General features: G+C 45.7%; 1 protein-coding gene across 1 annotated transcript in view; it reads right to left on the reverse strand.

Annotated features, from left to right (window-relative positions):
* Positions 1-16,702, reverse strand: part of LOC119394305 (piwi-like protein 1) — a gene marked incomplete in the record, with an annotated part of 194,538 nt that overhangs the window by 31,074 nt on the left and 146,762 nt on the right. The window contains 2 exon segments of the mRNA XM_037661595.2: positions 3,242-3,628; positions 4,265-4,477. Of these exon segments, the coding sequence (XP_037517523.1) occupies positions 3,242-3,628; positions 4,265-4,477 (600 nt within the window).

The following is a 16,702-nucleotide window of genomic DNA, read 5'->3' on the forward strand; positions in this document are numbered from 1 at the left end:
CTAGCCGCTGCTCCGAGCGGTCAGGAGGTCCGCTGCCGATTCGTAAAATGTCCATCAGCACTTTCGAGGAGCCAGCGGACGATGCGATTTGCTGCTTGTGACGAAGCACAGTGCGGCTTGTCCGCTAGCGCGATGTCCTTGCCCGCAAAGTTCGGATTCGTCTCGTAAACCAGCGCCGTGAGCGGAGTTAGGCCTAGCCACGACTCCGAGCAGTAAGCTCGGTCGCGGTGTGCGTGGCCGCGGTGCCCGATGTTTCAAAGCAAGTCATGTTCGATCGCGAGTACAAAGAGTAGTAGCGCGAAGTTATTCGTCTCGGAGTACGAAGTGCTGACAAGCTGAACTTCTACCCGAGACGCGCATCTGCGATGTTCGCGACGAGCGCGGCACGCTATCGTCTATCGTACACTGATGACTGCGCTTCCGCTTGCAGCTGTCAAACTACAGGGTAATCATATTCTAAATTATCGTCGACCCGTGCACACAGGACGAGTGAACGCGTCACTAAGTAGCGCGATTTTCGACAGTCGTAACATCAGGTAACATCGCGACGCGTACAGCAGACGGCTGTCCTCTCGGAGCGAGCATCGGACCAATGACGAGGCGTGCTGGAGCAACATGGCGGACGCGGCCAATCGGAGGCCTCGAAACGACCTTCAGAGATTTGCTTTTTGTGCGCTTGTTTTCAAAGGGAGGAGCCAGCTGAGGCGGGGAATTTGAAAACGAAGAAATGCTCTTTACGGCGAGCTCAAAATGGCGGCGCCCGGTTGTGCCGTTGCGGAGCAAGACTTTTTTGAAAACCACCGTTTTTTTGCGATCTCCACAATAATTTTCGCCAACTCAGCACGTGCAACAAATTTTTTAAAGCACTTCTAGGTGGTTTTCAGTGAAGATATTTTGGAATCAGATAGAAAAAGGGCTACAGAAACTGAAAATATGATTTTCAAAAAATCGATTTTTTTGCCATTTTGCGCGATACGAAAGCCGCGTCCCCCCTTAAACTTCAAACATTAGTAAGTCAGAGTCTCGAATTTAACAATAAAGCAGCATTTTTAAAATGGCTTGGCTGATTACAAGCACGGTACATTTATAAGCAACGCACGTACTACAAACCGAGGCATAAGTCAGTGTACAAACAAATGCATTATCCCAGCAGATACTGAAGGGAGAAACAACTTATCCCTGCGCGTTGGTTCCCATTGATACCCCCACACAAAAATGGCAAATACTCTACGCACAGCCTGATCTTTATCTCACGAACAGTTTAGTACCTGACACACGTAAATAACCTTTGCGACAAGGAAGACACTGCATACCTGCGCACAGGTGCACACAGAAAGTTCTCTTCACCCCATCCATGCTTGTGAGGTGCACTTGACAAGTGTGAGTGCTGACGAGCAATGCAGCCCAGTGTTCCGTATTCGATGCAAAGGCACAAGGCGCCCGAGCGGTGCACTGTTCCAACTAATACCAGCAGATCTAGAGGGTTTTGTTCCCCATTAACCAAATCTTAGTTTTCTCGATATTGCCACGCCCACTTCTTGTATTTTGATGTATTCGGGTTTGACCAGCAAGAACGGTTATCAACGCTCGAAGCTGACCGTGTCGCAGTGTTCGAGAAGCTTCACGATTGTAGTAGATCGTTTTGTTAAGATTGCGCGCAGGACGCGAATAGTCTAGATTATTCCAGTGCTTGCGTGACAACCAGTGATAAGACTGGAAAGTTCAATGCATGATGTATAAAAGATGGCGCATCCCAGCCATGAGCACTTTATCGACAGCCGACGCTCTGTTCGCCACTATCAGTGTACAGTGTGTATTGCTGTAATTTTACATTTCATTTCCCAGCCACAAGTTCGGCCAAATAAACAGTTCCATCTTGAACACGCCGGCTGCTGTCTTCATCGACGTCACGACCACGTGACATCTGGTGGAGGTGCTGGGTATCGATCCCAGTACCTCTCGCACCCAGTACCTCTATGTTCTGTCGCGAGCATCAGGACGATGTTTTTTAAGAGGGGGGCAATGCCACGCCCGCTTCTTTTATTTTGATGTATTCGGGTTTGACCATTTCCCGGCCACAAGTTCGGCCAAATAAACAGTTCCATCTTGAACACGCCGGCTCCTGTCTTCATCGACGTCACGACCACGTGACACTATTCACGACTACTCCAGACGCGTGGCAAAACTACTTAGTCTTCTTGAATACTACTTTTGTCAGCATAAAAATATGCTATGTCCTCATTCTGGCATTAGCACATTTAAGCTTAAACAATGTTAAAACATCACCATTCATTCAAACATGCTGACCATGCAAATACTACAGGCAGCCGGAGAAATGCACCTATGGGGATTAGTAGGGTGGTTGTACTGCATGAGATATGTCACCAAGCTACTATCCCTCGACCTTGGTAACGTGTTCTACGTACTTTTGCAGTTCTTAATGCATCTGATGACATCAGCTTTATGGGGTGTTCATTCTTAACTCGATAAAACTATCAAGGTGCCTTTCCTGCGCTGAGGAATTACAGAAATGGAATTGAACTGCCCGGCCATTCCCGAAGTGGGAATGGGCCAAGTTTTTTCATTTCGAGGAATTGAAAGGAATGGAATTGCGGCAAGTTCTAATTCCCCGGAATGGAATTGGAATGCAATGGAGGTGCCCATTCCGTAACACTGGTTGTGACTAGAGCGATTACATTTGCGAACACCATAAACATTTGTTCTTCTACAGTGGCCACTAATATAGTCCTTCTCGATGGCCCCTATGTGAAGAGCAACCGTGGAACTGAAGCGAGCCGCTCTGTTGGGATGGGTGCTGGTGTTGGGGAGGGGAAGGTGGGGGCTTTTCCGGAACAGCGTGGAAACTTGAAATTAGCAATGAAATCAGAGGGGGCACATCAGAAATTGCAGTGGCCGAATATGCAATCAGCGACTGTACAGACTCACAAGGCTTCTTCAAAAACGGCATCATTACTGTGCCATACTCTTTTTCAATGTCACACTTCTAGGTCATCAAAATGAATTTTTTTCTGATGGCTATCACAAGTTGGGAAATCGTGTTTCTAGACTTCAAAATTCCTTCATTTTCTTTTGAAAGAATGGAACTGTTATGAAATTAGTGAAGAAAGTTTTAAAAGTACATTTTATAGGTCTAAATAGATTCACTATTTCTCTTTAGCATCCCTCACAGTGCTTCAACACAAACCCATGAGCACAACGCTTGGGAGGCAACCTTACTCACCAGCTTTGCGAAGATGCGGGTGTTGATGCGCTTCTGGACAACCACTACAGCAATAGCTGGATTGTAGTCTGGACTCACACAGGTGAAAGCACTGATCAGTTGCTCGATCTCGTATTCGCTGACATAAGTCAGCTGACCATCACCCACACCATCACGAAAGATGAAGATGCGATCCGGACGACGATGGTTCACCTCGTAGAACTTCACCAGGGCCTCCAGGAAAGCTACCTTGAGGCAGTTGACAAGCTCTTTGCCTGGCTCCTGGAAGGCGCACTTGGAGAACCAGCGTGTCATGTTGTGGTTCATGCTGGCTACAAAACCCAGCACAGACTGCCTGCCACGAGTGAGGTCATGGTATACATCCACACCTACTACCATCACATTTTGCTGCAAAAAGAAGAGAATTAAATGATTCAATCTAGAGGTCTCACGTGCCAAAAGCATATGATTATGAGGCACGCTGTAGTGGGAGACTCAATTAATTTTGACCACATAGGGCCTTTGAACATGCACCTAAATCTGAACTCTTGTGTTTTGTTACTTATCCCGCTCAAGATGTGGCCACTGCAACAGAGAATGAAACCCCAGAGAAAAAGCCACTAAGCCACTGCAATGGGCCATGGTCTGCATGTTTTTGCTGTACACGCACTACTAAAACATGCGATATGTGACTAAAATTGACAATAAAATAAAAGTATGGCACTGCAAACCAGCATCTTTCATTACTTTCATCCAAATTCTCTGTATCCTGTTTTTTTTTTTTTCATATGTTCTGATAAGTTCAAAAACCCTTTTAATTTGAATATTTTTAAAATAGCCCCAATGACTCCAAATTAATGCAACTTTATTGTACAGGTGCAGGGACCCCTTAGATCCAAAACTTCTTGCAGGAGCAGTGCATCCACCAAACAACATTTTTTGTTGGCAGTAAACCCACATCACAATCTTGAATAATTTTCTGCATTCCCTTTACATTGACAGCTGCACTATATCATGCAAATACTGAAGTATTCATATGCCCACCATGGGAATGTCCACTGCCCAGAGCTCTCCACCAAGCTTGCAGTTGATCTGCAGAGCAACTTTCTGTGTGACACTACGCAGCTTTTGCTGCTGTCCGATGGTGTTGGAAATGATAACCTGTGAAGGCACAGGCATATCCACACAGCACAGCCGCTTCACTGCACTGTAGCGGTCATCTCGTGATGTAGGGAAGATGATCACAATGACCTGCACCTGCACAAACGAAACAAAAGCTTGTGAACAAAGCTATGAAAAAAACAAGGGTACTTTCATCACTGCAAAACTGCCAGGTCACATTGTATCCCAAACAAGCTACTGGAGTGTTACGCTAAATGCAGAGCAGCAAATCAACATTTTGGAGCAGTTACCAGACACATGTTTCTGAACTAAAATACAGTCGAACCTCCGAAGGGATAGAAAATCTGCTAGAATTAATCGGAGTTCGAACTAGCGGGGGTTAGCCTTTGATCAGTGGTACAGCATACAATACAGTGGAATCCCACCATGTAGCACCTGTCATGTTTTCCCAGCAGCCAACTCGCTTTCGGCCAGTCCCAGCATAGCTCCCATAGGACCCAACGTATTGGGAACCACACTGTTACATCGCAATCATAGAGCCATTGCCGCATGATATGTCGCTAACTGGCACTCCATGCTGGCCCGAGTGTACATGGAGATTGGCCATGTTGACTGTTCATGCAGCGTGACTATGGGATTAGCCACACAATGTGATCCATGACATGTTTTCAATTCCTACCAGCAAAAGCTAAGACCCTGTGATCTGTATCTGCAGTGATGGAAGCGACATTTTGATTTTCGGAGCAGATTCTGGAGCAGAAAAAATGGTGCTTTGGAGCAGCTATTGGCGTTTTCGGAGCAGATGGCAAAATATTCTAAACCACTCCTGGAGTTTAAAGCATCATTTAGGCATTTCAGAAATATTAATATTTATTGCACATATAATAATCACTTCAAATTGCAAGAAACAAGTAATTAAGCAGATGGATGGTCATTGAACACAAATTAAGATGAGCAACATATATTTAAAATTCCAGTACTTGTGGCAGAAATGATATAGAAGTGATAGAGCTGAGCACCAAATTACAAAAGTAGCCACAATCACATGTAACTATTGCCAAAGCAGCAGTTTATAATTGGTACGAGTTCAACATGTCATTTTCATATTTCGCCAAAATAGCCAGCATTGAAAACTTTAAAATAAAATAAGCTAAATGAGCTATACACTCGAAATGCCAGTTCTTGTGGCATAAATGAGGTCAAAGCTGATAAAAGTGCAAAATGTAATCAGTCACACATCGAAGTTGTCAAGGCAGCAGTTAGTAATCGTTATAATAATGAACTAATCTTGCACGCATTTCACCAAAATAGTCTGCTTATCAGGTACAAATATACAACTAAATCAGATATACAGGGTGTTTCAAGAAATGTGCCTGAAAATCTTCACAAATATGGAAAATGAGATATTTTCATGCTGCCTTCGTAATTATTTTTTCTGTGGCAGCAAGCATCTTAAGCTGAGTAGAGGCCTCAATTATGACAGGAATTAAAGAAATGAAGTCAACTTTTCAATTAGAGGAGACAGGTGGTCGAGTCAAATGGGAAAATTGCAGCCCTTTCAGCGAAAAGCATGTTGCCGCTTTCATATTTCACAAAAGCAGCCGATGGCAATTATTAGCAAGTAATGAAACATGACAAATTTGGCAGGTGAAACCGATACTTGGAAGAGTGCAACAGCCATACTCTTCCAAGACGTCTAGAATGAGCAAGCGTCTTGTACCAACCATCGATTGACTTCGCTTTGTGGTTGTGTGGGTTTCTTTTGCAATTAGACCACCTAGGGCGCACGTATGTGAACAAATGCAGAAGAATTAACATGCCTGCAATCGCCGTCGTGAACAGTGACATCATTCTGGTCGTCTGCTGGTTGCGCTCATCGGAGATTTGGTTTCGGTTTCGCCAGTGAATATGGCTGAACCTCATTGCTCCGCAATAATTACCGGAGGCTGATTTCTCAAAATCTCAAGCAGCAATGGCCTTTTCGCAGGAAGGGTAGCAATTCTCCAATTTGAATAGACCGTCTGTCTCCGCTAATTAAAAAGTTAATTTATTTTATTTTATTAATGTCCTAATTACTGTCTGGTCATCTCAAGATGCCTCCCACCACAGAAAAAGTATGTATAAAGGCAGTGAGCAAATATTCCATTTCCCTTATTTTTGATGATTTTCGGACACATTTCTTGAGAAACACCCTGTACATCGACAATACGAGTCCATGTAGCATTGTCAATGTGCTAGTGTACAGCTAGTATACAAGCTGCATATTAGACGATAGTGTATACAGCTTATTTTTGTTTTCGTTTAGGCTCGCTGGATGGTCACACGGTTAAAGCTCATTGTTTTTAGTTCCCCAACGCCATTTCGGAGCAGGTTCGGAGCAGTTACTAACAAATATTACACTTTGGAGCAGCATTTCTCTTTTGGAGCAGTTTGGAGCAATTGGAGCAGCACTTCCATCACTGGGAAAGGCACTGCGGAGAAGCTGCCATCGCCGCGCGGCGGCTGTCTACCACTTTGCGCATCACAAGTACACGAGAGGGCCCTTTTTGCACACCTGAATGAGAGTTTCTGAGTACAAAACATATCATCGACCACAGTTTTCCGCGGTGCTGAACGTTGCTGCCGAATAATCGTACTTTTTGGGAACGTATTACAGTCGAACCCACTTATAACGATCCCATATATAACATCTATTGGTTATGACGACCACATTTCGGTGCACTTGCGATTTTCCATGCTACCCATGGAAATTGCGTCCACATATAGCGAACATTTTCCAAAGCCTCCTACTTTTACAACGAACACTTCAGACACGGTCACGGTAAAAATATGGCGTATACGAAGCGAAAAAAAATTAAGGGGGGACATGGTGTGTGGACATATTTTCTGCATCTTTTAACGAAACTTGATGAAAATATACATGCTTATGTAGTTTTTTCTGCCGATTTCAAATATGCAAAAAATTTTCTTGTAGGTCAATTAATTCAGAAGATACACGAAGCTGCCACTCTATTGTTTTCGGAGACAATAGGAAAGAAAGTGCTTATTAAAAACTAAGAAAGGGGAAATAGACAACCACCCATTCGTAGCACAAAGCCATAAGGAAATCCATACGGATTTCTCAGAAATACAGTCGATCCCGGATATATCGAACTCGGATATATCAAATTATTGGCTATATCGAACAGCTGAGAAATCCCCTTGAATATCCCATGCAAAAGTATGGGTTTGGTGTGCACGTATATCGAACTCCCGCGCAGCAAAACATCCGCTATATCGAACGCTGCCCCGCGCCGAAGCCCAGAAAGTGCATTTTTCCTAACAACTATTGATCATTTTTCGGCCGCGTTCTTATAAGTTCCAATACCTCGTTGCGCGCAGGTGACGAAATTGCGTTGCTCTAGTTCGTTGCGAAGCGCTTGTCAGTTCGCCGGTATATTTTACGCACGGTACGCAGGTTTTAACGCATGGGCTAGTGTTTTTCAAAGAGGCTGATTGCCGAGGGCACCAAAATGAGAATTCGAAGTGACTTCGCAGTCTTGTTGTAATGTTTGCATTCCCTTCCTTGTCTCTTCGCGCACGATGACATGCGGGCCCGCAAAGCATGGCCTTCGAGATCCGCAACCTCGTGACGTACTTTTAGTGTTTTCGGTTTTAAAACGCTGATCTCAAAGGCTACGCTTTTTTTTCACATTTTTCGCCAAAGTAGCGGCTGCCTTCTGCAAAGCCATAAGTGCCATCGGTATCGCCAACATGTCAGTGGTGGAGAAATGTTTCTTCGTGCAGCAGTGCGCTGTTGTCTCTTCCAGAATGTGTACTGTGTGTACTTCGCACTTTGTTCTTGATAAATCGTCATTCGGGAGTCGAACTAAACATTGTCCCGCTAGTAGCGATAAAAATGATGACCGGTGCTTGAAACGACGTCAAGTAAAGCATCGTCGTGCACCGTTTCCTTACGGGCCTTGGTGCCAGGTGACGACTTAGGGCGCGTCATGACCGCCGACTACGGCGTACGGTGCATGAGTGAATTTTGCGACTTAGCGTTTCCGGCCGCCGTATGGGACGGGAGTACAGCGAGTGACTTCATCGGTGCAGATAACGACGTAGCTGTTTCTGACTGCATCGATGCCGAGATCATAGCTGACGTTGCCGGTGCTGCGAAAATGGACCCGTGCGGTTTGAAGATGCCAGCCGCCGCTGCCACCGCTAAACCCTTTACGGCGCTACAGAGCTCGCATCAGCGTTCAGCGTCGATCACCGCTGTTGTGGCGGAAGGTGCTGAATTTACTTATTTGGAAAGCTTATATAATATTGATGATGACTTGATGAATTCACGGCGCGCAAGAAGCAAGACAAGTTGATGGACTTTATTCATGCGAAATAAAGTGTGCTAACTTGTAAAAGACGTTCTCACCTTGTTCTTTAGCATATGTGAGCGAATCGTCATGTTCGCGCTTTTTACGATTTCAGAAAACTGTGTCGAGGCCTGCAGTGCTTTAATTAAAGCCTTAAATACGCATATTTCGTATTTCGAATTATCGATAGATCGAACTATTTCGCGATCCCCTTCGAGTTCGATATATCCGGGATCGACTGTAAAGCCTCTTAGTCGCCGAAAAATTCGTCCTGGTCCGGGGATCGAACCCGGGACCAACGCCTTTCCGGGGCGGTCGCTCTACCAAGTGAGCTAACCAGGAAGCTAGCAATTGGCAGCGCGAGGGCGAATTCATCGACAACTCGAAGCAACTGGACACATATTGCAAATCAGTTTTGCGGAAACCCGCAAGGTGGCAGAAGGGTTAAGAAAGGGAAAATAGACAACCACCCATTTGTAGCACAAAGCCACAAGGAAATCCACACGGATTTCTCAGAAATAAAGCCTCTTAGTCGCCGAAAAATTCATCCTGGTCCGGGGATCATTGGACGTGATGTGATGATAGGTGGCCATCACTGCTGTGTGCATAGCATTACATCACCACTGTGGGTCTTGAGAGCCCACCCATAATAATCGCTCAGCTTGGAGATCAGATCTCCTGTCAAGCGGCCCTTTCCCCCAAGACTTTCAAGGCCAGGGCCTCTGTGATTGGCAATCAAGTTGCGCAAAGCAGTGCCCATGCGCTTCTGGACATGATTAATGCAGTCCTCTTTCTCTACTGGGATATACCCATACACCTTATCTTCTTGTAGCGCAAGGTAACTGTGGCTGTCCCCGTCGCAAAGCACCGTGGTGTAGCGCAGGTTGTGCCACTCTAGAGACCTCCTGAAGAGGATGAGGGCGGCCTCAACCTCCATTTCCCCAGCCTTCTTCTCAGTGTTTTTTTGGCACTGGTGATCTTTCTTCCACGCTACATAAGAAGGATCACCTTCCTTTAGGCCCGACTCGCACCCAGCACAAAAGTTGCTCAAAACAACAAAGTCAAGCACCAGCTCGCTGAACAACTCTATTACGGTGCAGACACCGATATGTGATGAATGACCGCGGGTCATCCATGTCCCATCATATGACACCGCGATGTTCCCGGTGTGGCCTACATTGAGTTCGGCGTAAAGTTCGCGAACCGACCGCGCGCAGTCACTCGTCAAAGTACGTGCAGCGCGATCGGCCGTGGGTGCCAACTTCGTATTCATGTAGTGCTGCCACGTTTTTGTGTGCAGACCCCGATGGCTGATGCCCATCAACGAGAACACATCATTGAGCGCGGTCTGTCTGTTCCCCGTTGCCTGCATGGCACGCGCAGCCAAAACGTTCACAGTGAAAGGTTTCATGCTTCATCACTGCGAACGCGCGGCGAGCTCCACAATGTCACCACAGGTTGAATACATGAAACGCAACTTCACGGCGAGTCTGAATTCCCGGTCGTCTCGGACGATTTGAAGTTCTCCGTTGCATGCCTTGCACTTAGCAAAGGCCAACAACGCGCTGTTCACTGTGTCCAAATCTATAATTGTGAACATGCTGCGCCGTCGGCACCGTCACCCACGAATACGAGTTTTCGCTCCGTCGCTGCAGCGGACGACAACTCCTATAGCTTTTTTTCGGCTTTCGCTTGCTCCTCTTCCAAATCGGATCGTTGCCGATAGATCGTATCTTGACACACGCGACCGCTGCTCGAAGGGTCGGCGGCTGACGGACCTTGCACAGGCTCCGTGACAGCCGATGCGGACGCTAGGCCTTCTTCCGTGGTAGCATTGACGACTTCGCCATCGGACGCGGAGAGTGTAGAGTCTTTGGGGTTTTGCAGTATCACGGAGCGTTCCGTGAAATTTGCGACTAGCGTCCGGCGCACCTTTTTCGCACCAAACTTGTGCCGCGTGCAGAATTTCCGCTCAGGATTTGACATCGTGAAAGGATTCGTCGCTGGCACAGCTAACACAGAGGCAAAATGACGTGCGTCCATGCGCGCCTCAAAGCGCGGAGCAGACGATAGCTGTGAGACTCCACCTATAGGGAGGCAAGCTCAAGTCACATGCATGAAGTAGCGAATAGGAGGGTGCCCTGATGCCTTTTTTTGCCGTGCATTTTCTAAGCTGCCAATGGCTGAATCGGGCCCATTCTGGCGGGAATTTGAAGGCGAAAGACTGCTCTCTCAAATGAGAACAAGATGGCCGCGCTGGCACACATGGAAGAGCAGGGGCGCGTTGCGGAAAATGGGTGATTTCAACGTCGATTTTGGCTCAATTTTAGCTACGACGCGCTGTATAGAAGGTCTCTGCGGCTAAAATACTGATATTATCAGCTTGAAATTCACAGTATAAGTGCATTAGTAGCTGTAGATTTCAAGAACGCAATAAAAAAAAACGAGTTTTTTCGCGATTTTTTCGTCTCCACAACCAGTGTTCCCCCTTAAAGCAGGCCTTCTAAAGCATGAGAGGCGCACGTGCCCCGGTCCAGTTTACTCGTGATAAAGATACCCAAGATCGGCGAGCACCGCGCGCGCTGCTTTCGGACGCTACGAGCGAGGTCGCTCACTTTCCAGTCGTTTCTTCAGTGGCAGAATGACAGTGGGGAATAAAAAAAGAAAGAAAGAAATAGGAGGTAGCATGAAGCCTTGCAGTCAGCTTTAGCACGGCAACCTTTCCTGTCGCCGTTCTCTGCAGCTACGACCGCCTACGATGAACCTGTGCCTTGATGATGATGATGATATGTGGTGTTTAATGGCGCAAGGGCCAATTGATGGCCAAAGAGCGCCAGTTCATGAGACAAAGGATGTGAGCAATGGTTGCGGTAAGTAGCTGTAAAGGGGCCTTAAAATTCCTCGCGCTAAAGGCGGGTAAAACATATATATATATATATTAAAATCATGACAGTGACGTGAAATATGTGTAGTGGAATGAATGGCAAGTGGTCGCAAGAATAAGACTATGAAGATATGACATCAGCACGAATGCCTCATCAATGCCCTTGAGTCCAAGGGCCGCGAGGCAAGTGCTGTCTTTAACGTATTCACCGCAGCAGCGACCTCTGTTTAGAGGCCGTGCTAGGGATCACCTTGATATATGACATGAAAACTCTGTACGTCGTTTAAAAAAGCAGACAGTGACTGATATGTAAAAAACGGGTCCCTACCGATGAACATTGAAGGATGAAATGGAAATTGCTGCCGGTAGGGTAATAAAAAGTGCTTTTTTCTGATAGCATCAAGTTCCTTGCACTGAATGAGGACGTGAAGGACAGTGAGTGGCTGACCACATCTATCACACAAAGGTGGCTCGCCACCGGACAGAAGGTGTGTGTGTGTACTGTATGTGTGACCGATCCTAAGTCTGCAGAGTGTAACTTCTGTGTGGCGTGATTTTGATACTGGCGGCCAGTTACCGAGATGCGGTTTGACAACGTGTAGCTTATTTCGTGTATGCATATCCCATGTGGTCTGCCAAAAGGCTCTGAGCTTTCTTTTCAGGAAGTGTTTTAGGTCTAGTGGGGGAATAGCTAAGGATGTATTGTGACTGTTTTCGTGGGCGGATGCTGCTAGCTGGTCCGCCAACACGTTGCCTTGAATCTCGCGGTGCCCTGGCACCCAGCACACTACGACATGTTGTTCGAGTGCGTATATCGTGCTTAAAAGAGAATACAGCGAGACAAAGACGGGGTTTTTGTGTCTTTTCAGAGTTTTTAAGGCTTTTACCACGCTTAGAGAATCTGTGTAAATCACTGCCTTTTGTAGTTTTAATTGTTGAATGTGTTTAACGGCCGCAAGTATCGCGTAAGCTTCTGCCGTGAAGATACTCGATTCAGGGTGTAGAATACCGGAATCCGTAAAGGATGGCCCGACGGCTGCGTAAGACACAGAAATATTGGACTTTGAGGCGTCTGTAAAGAATTCTGCACAAGTGTATTTGTGTTGTAGTTCAAGGAAGTATGTACGGATATGTGCAATAGGCGCGTGTTTCGTTACTTCCATGAAAGAAAGATCGCAGTCTATAAGCTGCCACCGCCACGGTGGTAGTTGTGCAGCGGGAGCCAATAGACAGTGTTCGGAAAGTGGCACACCCGTTTCCTGAGCTAAGCCCCTCACACGAAGTGAGTAGGGCTGTCGCATCGAAGGACGGTGGTCGAAAAGGGCAGAACTAGATATATCATTAATTGTGGGATGTGAGGGGTGTTCGTTGTCTGCGTTCACTTTGAGATAGTATAGAAACGACATGTAAGATCGCTGCAGGTGGAGCGACCACTCGTTCGATTCGACGTAGAGGCTTTCCACGGGGCTGGTGCGAAAAGCACCCGTAGAAATACGAATGCCCGAGTGGTGGACAGGGTCAAGCATCTTCAACGCGCTTGCTGTCGCAGACTGATATATTATCGCCCCATAATCTAGGCGCGTGCGTATGAGGCTTTTATAAAGATTCATCAGACACTTCTTGTCACAACCCCACGTAGTGCGTGACAGTACCTTTAGAATGTTCATGGTTTTTATGCACTTGTTCTTTATATACTTCATGTGTGATATGAAGCTTAGTTTCGTGTCTAGAATTACGCCGAGGAATTTATGCTCCGTTTTCACAGGTAGCCGCTGACCATGCAGATCAATGTCTGGATCGGGATGTAGGCCTCTCTTTCTTGAGAATAATACGCAAGTACTTTTTTGCGGGTTAAGGCTGAACCCGTTCTCGTCTGCCCATTTGGTTACCTTGTTTAAACCAAGTTGCACCTGCCGCTCGCACATTGAAAGGTTGCAAGATTTATAACCGATCTGCACGTCGTCAACATATGTGCAATAAAACATATTCCGTGGAATACACAGACGTAGGGAATTCATTTTTATAATAAAAAGTGTGCAACTCAGAACACCACCTTGCGGCACTCCAGTTTCCTGGACAAATATTCGGGACAAGACATTACCCACTCGAACACGGAACGTGCGATTGGACAAATAGCTTTTGATTATGGTCAACATCTTTCCTCGGACACCTAAGTGGGGTAGGCAGTGCTGGGCAGTATCGAAGATACATGTATCTTAGATACTATCTTAGATACTCTTTGGGTATCTTGTATCTGTATCGCGATACGTCCCGCAAAACGAGTATCTGTATCTGTATTTCCGATACATTCATTAATGTATCTAGTATCTTAAGCTACAAGATACTTCTATAGAAACACCCCCGAGCGAAACAATAAACGTCGGCTGAACTCCGCTTCTCCAGCTGATACTGCTACCACTAAGCCACCAGAATAAATCTAGGTGACAGTGACATTCTTGTATTTTTCCGCCAGAGTGGTTCAGCGAGTACATGCTATAAGGTCTACGCGTCCCCATTGGTGGAGCAGTCACGTGATGGCACTCGGGCCATCTCGACAAAAACTAGCGCGCGAAAATCTACGCGCATCCGACCTTTTGTTTTCTCGATGTTTACTTTCTTTGTAGTTGTGTCAGTGTTATGACATTTGTTCGTAGCCGCGGTACTGTGTTGCGTACTCCAATGCGTGTGGCGTCTTCCGCTCAAATTCTGATGTGGCGTTATCGTTATCTATCGTGTCGTCATCGAAGTTTTTCTCACGTTGTGCTTCGTTTGCAGTCTCAGGAATGCGAGAATGGGGTTGCTTTGCGTCCCGCTGCTTTCACACATCAGCGATTAGGGATGTATCGTGGATGTAAGCTTCACTTACATACGACGAGATTCGCTTATATACAAATGAGATAATAACAACCATCGCACCCCCGTTGCCGATGCTAGATGCAGTAGAACGAGACGAGCATTTACGAAACAGAACATATTTTGGCGCACTGTATCTTTGTACTACCTGCTGAATCATTCAAGAAGTTCTTTTAATGATAATTTGACCTTTATTACAGTGCTCTCTTAGCCGTCCTCCGTTTGCATTACCTGGGCTTCTGTATAGTTTTTGCCCGCCTGTTTACTGTAATATGTCTCTTGTAACCTGTTCCTAAATTCCTTCCCTGCTTTATTTTTATTTTTTTAACTGCCTGCGTCATTGCTACTATTCCCATATATGGAATCCATGTGAGTTTACCGTTATGTAAAGGCGATGATGAGGACAAAAGTAGAATAATCTAAGCGTGCCTAGAGTAAAGCGTAACAAAAATTCTGCTTACGATTTAGTAAAATAGCGAAATTGAGTTTGCCTTATATTAAATGAAATTATTAAAAAAATAAAAAAAATGTTAGGACGGGGATTTAAGAAACACAATAATAAGCACTCCGTTTTTCTCATGAGTGTCCCCACGAGCCGTTTCATGCTATTTTCTATAGGCAGTGAGTTTTCTCTTGGCTCACCTTAAGATCTAAGTTGACGATTCATCATGCTCTATTGTCATAATTTTTAGGGGTGCCGCCTGTATGGCGTTTATACAGGGTTCTTCACGTAACTGGAACCAAATATTTACAAAGAAGTGGTTAACCTCAACTGAATAAAACCAACGACATGTTTATCGTCATGTAGTGAATCATGCCGTATTTTTATATATCGCTTAATTTAATTCACTAAGATGAATTATGCCACATGTATAATATTCACTTTAGGGCCAAGTGCGTTTCGTTACTTTGTAGAGGGCATTCCAAAACGACAGGGCCAACTTTTTGTGGAAACGTACAGGGGGGAATGGAAAGAAACGCAAACAGTGCGGCATCTACTTTATCCACTGTTTCGCATTTCTTTTCAAGCTATTGTAGCCTGGATGGTAATACAAGCCAATAGTCTTCCATTATACAATCAAGAACCATTCTAGCATCTTTTTATTGTCACCAAGGTCGCAGCGTGAGGAAAACAGCGCGCAACACTCTTCAAATTTCTTTCTATCCCCACTGTACATGCTACGTACTGACTTTTTCCGGCATTTAAAGAAAGCCGGAGAAATATTACCACGTTTACTGCCTTCGTGCGCTACTGTATTGCAGCGCTCTCAAACGTGCATCGAGCGCAACGACCGGCAAGTGGACCGCGCCAAAATGAGCGGTCGCTGTTTTAAGCATCGGCTCCACAGTGCGTCCGCATTTATGACTGCCGCACACGGCAAGTAAACGCCATCGTCCCTGAGAAGCGATAGGCTCATGGTTCACGCGCCGGTTGTTTCGGTGGAAGCACGTTTTAGAGCGCTGCCGTACGGTAGCGCATGAGCGCAGTCACGTGGTTTGATTTCATTCACCACTCAGCATGTACGTCACCAAAAAAGTTTTATCGGTCGTTTCTAAATGCGCACTATTACGTGACGAAGCGCACTTGGCCCTAAAGGGAATATTTAAAATGTTGCATAATTGCACTTAGTTAATTAACTAATTCAGCGCTATACAAAAATACTACGAGCGCCACATGATGGTAGACTATATGCCGTCGGTTTCATTCAGTCGCGGTTAACCACTTCTTTTTTAAATATTTTGTTCTGCTTGCGTGAAACGTGTACACTTATTCAATATGATTGTTTAATACTGAACCGCCCTGCTATTTCGCTTATATTCGTTTTCCTTGTTTAGGTCACCGTATTTTTTGTTTTTTTACTTTTAGAAATCAACAGGTAGCAGAGCTAGAAGTGGCAATAGTGTGAATAGCAGCGATAACTTGCGACGCTTTGTGTCGGTATACTATACGTCTAAGACGTTTCTGGGTGGCACAACTCCTCTCGGAGAAGAAATGGTACAAGATTGCACGTTAGGGAATATGTTGCTGACGAACGCTTTACGCCAGATGATAAGTAGAATATGAAAACCCGTTGCAGTTTTATGTCCTGAATGAATTTTGAGCGCTGACTCTGTAGTTATCATCTTCAAACGATTTGGTTAGTAACAACTTTATTGATAGTCCTGCAGAGCTTTCGCCAACCGGGCCTTAGGTCTCCCACGTAGGGACGTCGAGGCCTTGCCTCACCGCCGCCTCGCGGGCCTGCTACAGCCCAAAGTTGGTCGCCG

This window comes from Rhipicephalus sanguineus, chromosome 1, assembly GCF_013339695.2.
Source record: "Rhipicephalus sanguineus isolate Rsan-2018 chromosome 1, BIME_Rsan_1.4, whole genome shotgun sequence".
NCBI lineage: Eukaryota > Metazoa > Arthropoda > Arachnida > Ixodida > Ixodidae > Rhipicephalus > Rhipicephalus sanguineus.